This window comes from Acomys russatus, chromosome 6, assembly GCF_903995435.1.
Source record: "Acomys russatus chromosome 6, mAcoRus1.1, whole genome shotgun sequence".
Classification (NCBI taxonomy): Eukaryota; Metazoa; Chordata; class Mammalia; order Rodentia; family Muridae; genus Acomys; species Acomys russatus.
In genome coordinates this window covers 31,197,149-31,207,048 of record NC_067142.1, presented here as the reverse complement: position 1 = coordinate 31,207,048, position 9,900 = coordinate 31,197,149, and the positions used below count along the sequence as shown (strand labels likewise).

The window sequence follows — 9,900 nt, the reverse complement described above, 5'->3', positions numbered from 1 at the left end:
AAAGCTTGGCTACTCTTGAAGCAAAGACAAGGTAAAGCTAACTACAACTAAAACTTTCAAAAACCACCAGTAACCCTAAACTAGTAGATGTCCAATGCCTTCCCTTTATACCCCAGAATCTGACGTTGAAATGTTAAACCCAATACAGGAAGAATCTGGAAGAAAATGGAATTTAGTTGAAAGGACGGTTGATCTTATTCCCTCAATCTGCTAAACTCATGGTGTTTTTTTTCAACATCAACTAGAAAAAAAAAATCTCAAAAATTGGTGAGAATTATTATTATTATTATTATTATTATTATTATTATTATTATTATTATTATTATTATTATTATGTTTAAAGATGGGCTCTTACACAATGTAGCCCAAGCTGTTCTCATACCTTTAATTCTCCTGCCTCAGCCTCCCAGGTGCTGGGATTGTAGACATTTACTTTTACAGTTTTACATTTATTTATTTACTTTGTATGTGTGAGGGCTGGGGAGATGGTTCAGCAGTTAAGAGCACTGTCTGATCTTTCAGAGGTCCTGAGTTCAATTCCTAGCAACCACATGGAGTCTCACAATGTATCCATAGTGTGATCTAACACCATCTTCTAGTGTGCAGGTGTACTTTGTATGTGTGAGAGCAAGAGTGTGGCCATAGTGTATATGTGTGTTTGTGTAAGTCAGAGGACAAACTTGTGTGAGTCAGTTCTTCTAACACGTGGGCCCCACAGACTAGACTCAGATTTTCTGGTGTGGTGGCAAAAGCCTTTACTCACAGAGATGTCTTGCTGGCCTTGAGAATGATTTAAAAACCCGGACGCTAGGGCACTGTGCTCACCCAGCATGTGCAAGGCCTGGCATCACAAAACACAAACAAACACACAGGTGCTAATTTTTAATCCTCCCCAGAAACGCATGCCACAGTTGAAGGGACGAGACGATTACTGTCGCATAGGAGGCACTAACCGCACTATACATGGCCACCAATCAGTCACAGACAACATCCAGGAACAACAGAAATGCCCATGGGTCCCTGGTGGCCAGTCCCAAGTCACAGTGGGGCCTCCTTTCTGGGCAGTTGACAAGAGACAGCTCAAATATTCTGAACTTCTGAGTGTTTATGCCGAGTGGGCAGCTGACAGGAAGAGATAGGAGACTCGGAGACCTGATACAAAAGGAGCCGAACAGAACTAGCAGCATGTCCAGCCAGAGGAGGGCTTGGTTTGGAGATCGATGTAGTTCCCTTGGGTGGACAAAGACAGTGTATCTTCTCTGGAATTGTTCATCATCTTTTCAACTAGGACTCTTAAAAGAAATAATAAACAAAATAGAAAATAAGAAAAATAAACCCAAGAAGGTAGATGGAGAAAAAGGAGATGCAGTGGGCACTGTTTTATTACCAGGCAGCACTCCATAAAGACACAGGGTTTAAACACGCCTTTGTCTTCAATTAACTTAGTGAAGCTGGCATCCCGGTGGCTGAATTTGTACTTCTTTGCTCAGAAATCAGAAAAGAAGGTCCACGGGGGTCAGGGGGGTCGGGGGGCTCTGCATGCCTGTCCCCAGACCACAAAGAGCTACTCACCTCATGGCCTCATTAATGTTTTTGTTCTCCTTCACTGATGTTTCTGTCCAACCTGTGAACCCGTTCTCTTTACTGAACCGGTCAATCTGGTCCCGGCTCACTGCCCAAGGGGACAGATCACTCTGACAAAGAAAATATGTAAGTGGCAACACCGTAAGTGGCTTCATATGGAGCTGTGCATTTAAAACAACGTTCCACCAATGGCTGAGATCACCAATATCTAAAATCTTCAGTCAACATTCTTCCTTTAAAAAAATCACTCTCAAAAAAAAAAAAAAAAAATGTACACACACACAGTAAAAGCACTCCTTTAATCCCAGCACTCAGGGAGGCAGAGGCAGGAGGATCGCTGTGAGTTTGAGGCCAGCCTGGTCTACCGAGCGAGTTCCAGGATAGCCAAAGTTACACAAAGAAGCCCATCTCAATAAATAAATAAATAAATAAATAAACAAACAAATAAATCACTTTCAGGGATATAGAGTTGGCTCAGCAGTTAAAAGCACTGGCTGCTCTTTCAGAGGACGCAGGTTTGATTCCCAGCACCTACATGTCAGCTCACAAAGCTCTGTAACTCTGGACCTATGAATCTGATACCCTCTTTTGGCCTCCTTAGGTTCCAGACACACACACCCTGCCAACTTGAAAGGAGTAAACAGGGCATGCTGGTATGCTGGTGGCCAGGAATGGTGGTCCTAATTATAGTACTTGGGCAACAGAAGCAGGATCGTGAGTTATAAGCAGCATTGGTTACTTGGACTCTATCTTAAAAAAACTAAAATAAAACATGGTGTGTGTGCATGCTCAGAACCCTTTAGATGCCTTTCCTCTGGCCACTGATAGATGCCAGGGACCATTTACTTAAACTGGCCACTGACCTTGTTGGCCAAGAGCAGGCAGGGCACTGGCTCCCCATTGGGCAGTGTGAGCTTGCTGTCTAGATCCTGTTTCCATCTTTGGCTGTTGCTGAAAGTAGTGGCATTGGTGACGTCAAACATAATAACGCAGGCAGAAGCATCTCGATAGTATAGTCGCGTCATAGAGGTGAAGCGCTCCTGCCCTGGAGGGAAGAGAGAGAGAGCGCGCGCTCGGGAGGGTGATTTTAAAGCTGGGCACGGTGGTGCACATCTATGATCCCTAGCACTTGGGAGGCAGAGGCAAGCAGATCTCTGTGAGTTCAAAGCCAGCTTGGTCTCCAGAGTGAGTCCAAAGGCTACACTGAAGAATGCTGTTTAAAAAAAGAAAAGCTGAGCCCTTCATATTTGTGCATGTGCAGAGTACAGAAAAAGCTCTCACAACAGGGCTAGTGAGTCAGTAAATCTGATATACTTTGAAGAACACCACACGGTAAGGGTTCATCATTATCATTGTCTCTATTTTCTGGAGATAATGCTTCTCACTCGAGTCAGCCGAAGATCTCTCTCCCACCCGTGGAACATCTATCTACCTATCTTCTGTCACCAAGAAGATTTTCCACCCACCCAGTGGTGGCTCGATGTTTCTTTGTTGTCTTTGGAGCAATCTCCAAAATCATCTCAAAAGCTCAGAGCAGCTCCAACTTGTAGCTTCGGGGTGGGGTGGGGGGGTTAATATCCACTTGCCATCCCACATCTACTCCACCCCTACACCCACCCGGACAGCTTGCCTGGTTATATAATTTCCTCCTTTGTTCCTGTCTTCTTCTCCCATTTTACCTGCAATATCCCACAGCTGAAGCCGCACCATCTCTGAGTCCGACCACTGGAGAACCTTCAGAGCAAAATCCACTGAAAATATACATATATTCCACTTTAATAAAAACATGCCTTTAAGATATAACCCAGGGATGGGCCAGTGAGGTGGTTCTGTGGGCAAGGGTGAAGGCACTCGTTGCCAAGCCCGACAACCCAAGTGTAGAGAGATTTTAATTCAAAACATGGCAAGAGATCACAGCCAGCCAGGTGTGCACACCTTTGATCACAGCACTTGGGAAGTAGAGGCAGGCTTTTGTCTGTAAGTTCAAGGTCAGCCTGGTCTACAAAGAGAGTTCCAGAACTGCCAGAGCTATGTTACACAGAGAAACCCTGTCTCAACAAACACACACACAAACAAAGAGATGACATCCAAAGACCTTCTAGGTCTGTGTGATCTGGCTGGAATACAGACAGTGCCTTTAATCATTGGAGACAGAGGCAAGCAGCTCTCTGAGTTCAAGGCCAGCCTGGATAGAACAAGTTTCAGGTAAAGAAAAGCTTAGGTCTAGGCGTGGTGGTACATGCCTTTAACCCAGGAGACAGAGGCATGCAGACCTCTGAGATCTTCTAGTCAGTGCTGTTCCAGGCAGTTCAGTCGAGTCAGAGAATTGAGAGGCAGTGCAGTGGGGTTGAGTTTGTGGCAATTCAGTTTGTGGAATTCAGAGGCAGTTTTTGCCAGGAGAGTTTTACAGAGACAGGTTGACGAGAAAACAAACTAGACACAGGTGAAGACAGGACGAGCCAGAGAATGAGAAGGAGCCAGAAGATTAGAACAGATTGCTGGAGTTAGTTTGAGACCCAGAAAAGCAATTCAGACAGAGGCTGAGAAGGAAGCCAGATTGAATCAGTCAGCTTGAAGAGAAGTCTGAGCCAGTACAACTGAGCTGAACCAACTAGGAAGAATCCAGAAAGATCAAGAAAGGGTGAGCTTATTTAGTCTCAGAGGCTGAAAACATTCTAGGCTAGAAGCTTCCAGGACTAGGCCTAGGTTAGCAAATGGAGGCAGTAAGCACCAGGAGAATAAAAGTTACAGTTAACACCCACGTTAAATCCCTATAACCCAAACATACACACTGTCCTCTGACTTCCACATGTATGTCATGGCACACATGTCCACATATTCATACACACGTTTTTTTTTTTTTTTAAATTCAGGGATAAGCTCAGATCAAACATCCAGTGACAACTTAAGCCCTTAATAGATGGAGGTGACTCATGTAAGTGTGGGATACAACCTGCACCCTCCGAAGGGTCTTCAGGGACTTCCCCTCTATCGGATCAAATGATTTCATACTAATTATCTCCATGGCTGGGAACAGGAAAGTGGGAATGATAGTGGAAATAGCTCTGTTCTCGGGTTGAATGGTTTCTGGGCGTTCGTAGGGGTTTTTCTCAAGGGAATGGGGAGCGGGGGATGGGGAAATGAAGGTGAGTGCGATCACTTTGGTATCGTTCACATTTAACTTCACTGGTAGCATCTAACCAAACAGTATCATGAGAAAACACGACGGAAAACTCTAGTCCGCTCCATAAGGGCGTGGTGATTACGTCAGGCAGGAAAGGGATAAAGGGAGAAGGTGCCAGAGGGCTCTACGTGGATGACACTTAGGAGCAATGCTGGAATCCGCCATCAGCTCTGTAGATGCTGAAACTCTACAAAATTGAGCTGAACAACCATTCCAGGGGAACCTCCCAAAGATGTGTAGTGCAGGCTAGCCCCAACTTGAGATCTCCCTGCATCAGCTTTTTGAATGTTAGAATTAAAGCATATTGCGCAGGAAAAGCTATGTGTTAAGGAGAGAAGCAAAAAGAATTCAGGTTGGAAGTAGAAACTAGGGAGAATTTATAGTCAATGCTGGGAAAAAACAAACAAATCGATTATATTCAAACTGTAGGAAAACTAAGCCACTGGTAAAAAATTAATCCACAGAACACTTTTAACCCAAATCCACGAAATAAAAAAGACTCATATTTAAGAGTGGTGGGTAAAGCAGTCAGGAAACGGTCTTTGAAATGTTAAGCCACTAATTTTGCCAAATACTTGTGAAAAAGTAATTAAAATGTTTTATATAGTGTGTGCTCGTACCACATGGAGGTCAGAGGTCAACTTTTGGGAGTCTCTTTTCTCTTTCCATTTTTTTTGGGGGGGGGGGTGGGGGGGGTTGAGACAGGGTTTCTCTATGTTATCTTGGCTGTCCTGTACTCACTTTGTAAACCAGCCTGGCCTTGAACTCACAGCGATCCACCTGCCTCTGCCTCCCGGGTGCTGGGATTAAAGGCGTGTGCCACCTCACCCAGCTTCTCTCTCCATCTTGTGGGGTTTGGGAATCCAACTCAGGTGGTCAGAAATTACATAAAACAGCAATACCCACTGAGCCATCTCGCCTCTCCATGTCCTTTGCCAAATAGTCTTTAACATTTTCATTTCAAAGTAAATAATTAATTAAAAAAAAAACTTTCTTATGAATACCAGCACACTCTTCCATAATGTATGTTGGTACCAGTATAATTTTAGGTTATTCCTTCATATCACGACCTCGTTAACTACGTGGTGGTGGTGGTGGTGATGGTGGTGTGTGTGTGTGTGTGTGTGTGTGTGTGTGTGCGTGTGTGTGTGTGTGTGTGTATAGTTCAGTTGAGTCCAAAGGCCACACTAGGAAAGAAACGAATTAACTTTTAGTGTTTCTTTCTCTCCCCCGGTGTGAAAGAAGACAGACTACTTGAGGTATATTTCAAGTTCTTTCGTGCATTTCTCACATTCTCCACGAAGTCCACGACTTAACCTTTATTGAAGCACACTACAGGGCTCATTGACTCCTGACCAGAATCTGTCCCTCCGTCTTCTTCACATCTGGTCCTCCTGACTATTTAGCTCTTGGGCTCTCTCTCCTCCTTAGGTCAAGTGGGTTCGTTCCTCAACACTGCCCCCACGCTGATGGGAGACAGGGCAATTGCCCCTGCCGGCATTTGAACTGGGGCTCAGCTGCCTCTGATGGTTGGAGAGGTTGCCGGGGGCTGCGCTTGGCTGTTCTCTGCTTTGAAGTACTCCAGCTCAGAACCCTCCACCTTGTCCATCTCTCACCTGTATACTTCAGGCCCTATCTTTCTAGATAGTGGGCGCAGCTGGGAAGCCCCCAAAGGCGACCGCAGTACCCATCCCAGAAGCTACCGGGCGCAAGCCCCGACGCCGACCCCCAGCCACCCACGGCTGCTCACCTCCCACGGTGGACTTGTAGTGCTTGCTGAAGCTGTCCTGGGAGTAGCGCTGGACCAGTGACGTCTTGCCCACGGCGGCGTCCCCCACCACCAGCACTTTGAACAGGTGATCTCGGCTGCCCATGGCTAGCGGTATAGAGAGTTGTTGCTGTTGTTTTAAATGTTGTTTGTTTTTTCCGAGAAGTCGCTTATTTTAACCCCTTTGGTTCCCGGGTTGTCTTCCAACTGAAGGCAGGCATCTCCACCCTCTGCTGGTTGAAGCTGCTCTGAAGAGAAAGCAGAAAAGGAAACTTTTGCACTCGGCCTTTGCGCGCTTCCTCCCCGCGCGGCCGCAGCCTGGGTGGGGCGGGTACGAGATCGACCCCCACCGCGGTTGGCACCTTCAGAGCAGCTCGCCAACGCCGAACGCCGGCCGGCACTTTGCACTGCCCAGGTACAGATGACCTAGGCCCTTCTCCGACCGACCGCACTAAATTGGGTTGTGCAGAGTCCTTGTCGGGTCCCTGCCCTACCACTGGCGGCGCACTTCCCGTCTTCCTTCACCAGCGTTGTGTGCCCGCAGCTCAGAGCACTACATTTCCCAGTGTGCCTCTTGGTGAAGCGACCAGGCCAGTGTGGCAGCTTGCCGCGTGAACTCTTGGGATATGTAGTTTCCTAACTACCTTGCCCAACCCTACATAAAGTTTCAAGGTTTTCAAACTTTTTAAGCATTCATAAATTTATTTTAAAACAAATATAAAATTCGGTGTAGTGTCACAGGCTTGTAATACAAGTCTTGGGGTGATGGAGGCAGGAGCATCAGAAAAACCAAGGTCATCATCTTCTGCAACATAGTGTGGTCAAGGACCCCACTCCCACCCTCCATCCCGTTTGAAGCAACTTCAGGTCAACCTGAACTACATAGGCCATGATCTCTACTATCTAAATCTGTTCCCCAGATGATTTCTTAAAATCACATTTTAAAGATTTCCAGATTTTTTAAAAATCATATTTTAAAAGTTTTATGACTCTAAGATAAACTACTCCATTTAATAAAAGCCCAAGAACCATCGCTCATGTTCCATGTGAAGCCCATTTCCTGTTGTCTCAACTACACAGTCAAATCTCTGAACTTTGTAAATGTGATCTCAGGTTTTCCATATGACCAACGACAGGCAAATTCAGGGACATTTCAAATCAAAAGCCTCAAAACTTAATAACTGGCTACAGCGACAGCAATACATAACAACCAAGAGACAGTTCCTCATTTATACTTCCACATTTCTTACACCAGCCACACATAGCATTTGAACACCAAGACATTTCCTTTTGCTGCTGCTGCTGCTGCTGTTCCCGAGTAGTCATAAAATGATTGGCAAATAGTTTTAATTTTCCTACCTGCAGTTCTTCTGCCCTGCCTGTCCTTTAGAGAGGAATTGTGTCTTACAGAACAAGCTTCACTTTTCCCCCTTTCTTTTTGTTTGTTTGTTTTTGTTTGTTTGAGAGAGGGCTTTCTGTAGCCTATACTGGACTCAACCTCACCTACACACAGACTTGACCTTGTGATTCTAACAGCACCCAGTTTTGTAGTTTTGGGGATTACATCCAGGCATGCTTGGCAAGCCCTCTACCAACTGAGCTACATCCCCAGCTCTCCTCCTCCTCCCCCTCCCCCTCCCCCTCCTCCCCCTCCTCCTCCTCCCCCTCCTCCTCTTTTCTTTTTTCTTTTGACAAAATCTCTGTAGCCATGGCTGGCTTTGAGTTCCTGATCCATTTGCCTCTGGTTTCTGGGCCACTCTCTCCCTTCCCATATTCTTTTTAAAACTAAAATTTTATGTTGCAGGATACATGATCACACTGTGAACCCTGAGATTGTGTCCTGGAAAAACCCGTTTCTAGTTGTGGTGTGGCTCAGCCCTAGCACACACTTTTAATCCAAGAGCTTTCTGCTTGACTATTGTAAACAGGATTAAATAAAGTCAACCAAAGGTCAAGAGGCCGAGCAAGCGACCGGTTGACAGGGGGCAAACACAGGAAAAAAAGCATGTAAGAGTAAGAGGGCGTCGGGAGGATGGATAGAGAGACTCAAGGTAGCAGAAGGGAGAAACTCTGAGTTGTAGGGTTTTTGAGACTGGGTGGTGAAGAAGAGCTAGGTCAGCTGGGTACTTCCTGTGCCTTGCTGAGCTATCAGGCTTTCATCCCCACATCTGCCTCCCGAGAATTCATTGGGAAAATCCAACAATTGAAATTTTGTTTAAAACAACAAGTTACAGTATTTCAAAGTAATACCTTCCTTGTTACATTTCCATACATATGTATGACATTTTCGGTTGTAATCACCACACTTACCAGTTCTCTTTCCCCCACTCACTCTCCCACCCCAAGACAGGGTTTCTCTGTGTAGTCTTGCCTGTCCTGGATTCACTTTCAGGCTAGCCTCAAACTCAGAGAGATCAGCTTGCCTCTGCCGCCCGAGTGCTGGGATTATAGACATGTGCCACTGCACCAGGATTCCCCCACTCACCTTTAAGGATTGCGTTTTCTCAGTTCCTATTGATTTGACATAGTTCAACATTCTTTGGCATTTATTGCCTTGTGGCTTCTGTGATACTATTTCCTCTTTTTTTGCCCCCAGTTATCTGGTGGTCACTTAAAAAAAATTCTTCTCAGGGATCTTTCCATCTTATTCCTTTAAGTATTTTCTAAGGATTGATTAACTCTTAGGTTATGGGTTGGTTATTCTACAATCTTTATAGTATTTCTCTTGGCTTCAAATATATGCCTTTACTTTATTTGTTCTTTATCTCCAAAAAATTATGTTCACTATTGGGAAAGATACCTCCACTTGGGCAAATCCACCACAGCCTTCCTTTTACACATCACTGCAAAAATAGCTCCTTTCTCAACTTTCTCACCATTGCCATTAGCCCCATCATTTCTGCCCTCCATATAGATATCATATTTTGATCATTATTAATTTTTTAAAATTTTTTCTTTTTTTTTTTACATAGACATTTAGATTATTATACATATGTACAATAAACTGCATATTGCAAGAAGAACCATGAAACAACCAGGAATTATATAAATGTTACATTCATAGTGTTTTGGCTATTTGTATTTGGCAACTTTGGAGAAAACATCTTTCCTATCTTGGTGAGTCTAAAATTCTGAATTAATTCTTTTTATATAGTTTCATTTACCTCAATCCCTCCTTTTATAAAGTCAATAACTACATCCTTATTCTTTTTAAAAATTTAAAAGGATTTATTTACTTTATGTGTATGAGTATTCTGTCTGCATGTACACCTGCATGCCAGAAGAGGGCATCAGATCCCAGCACAGATGGTTGTGAGCCACCATGTGGTTGCTGGGAATTGAACTCAGGAAAAGGAGACAATAC

General features: G+C 44.6%; 1 protein-coding gene across 2 annotated transcripts; it reads right to left on the bottom strand.

Moving 5' to 3' along the window:
• Window positions 1-970: 970 nt before the first annotated feature.
• On the bottom strand, window positions 971-7,046 carry Rab29 (RAB29, member RAS oncogene family). Of its 2 annotated transcripts, XM_051147354.1 has the most exons (5): window positions 6,519-7,045; window positions 3,264-3,335; window positions 2,448-2,629; window positions 1,573-1,694; window positions 971-1,292 (listed from the first exon to the last, which is right to left on the bottom strand). In XM_051147354.1, the coding sequence occupies exons 1-5, from the start codon at window positions 6,640-6,642 to the stop codon at window positions 1,178-1,180; spliced, it is 615 nt and encodes a 204-aa protein (XP_051003311.1). In that variant the 5' UTR covers window positions 6,643-7,045; the 3' UTR covers window positions 971-1,177. The 2 variants fall into 2 exon arrangements, with proteins under 2 accessions (XP_051003311.1, XP_051003312.1); XM_051147355.1 differs by lacking the exon at window positions 3,264-3,335 and having other exon boundaries at window positions 6,519-7,046.
• Window positions 7,047-9,900: the final 2,854 nt, after the last annotated feature.

Excerpts from the sequence above, each read along its gene's own strand:
- Rab29 (XM_051147354.1), bottom strand. The coding sequence starts at position 6,642 with ATGGGCAGCCGAGATCACCTGTTCAAAGTGCTGGTGGTGGGGGACGCC. Across the intron at positions 3,336-6,518 it reads CTACAAGTCCACCGTGGGAG|TGGATTTTGCTCTGAAGGTT; the intron begins GTGAGCAGCCGT and ends GTATATTTTCAG. Across the intron at positions 1,293-1,572 it reads AACATTAATGAGGCCATGAG|AGTCCTAGTTGAAAAGATGA; the intron begins GTGAGTAGCTCT and ends ATTTCTTTTAAG.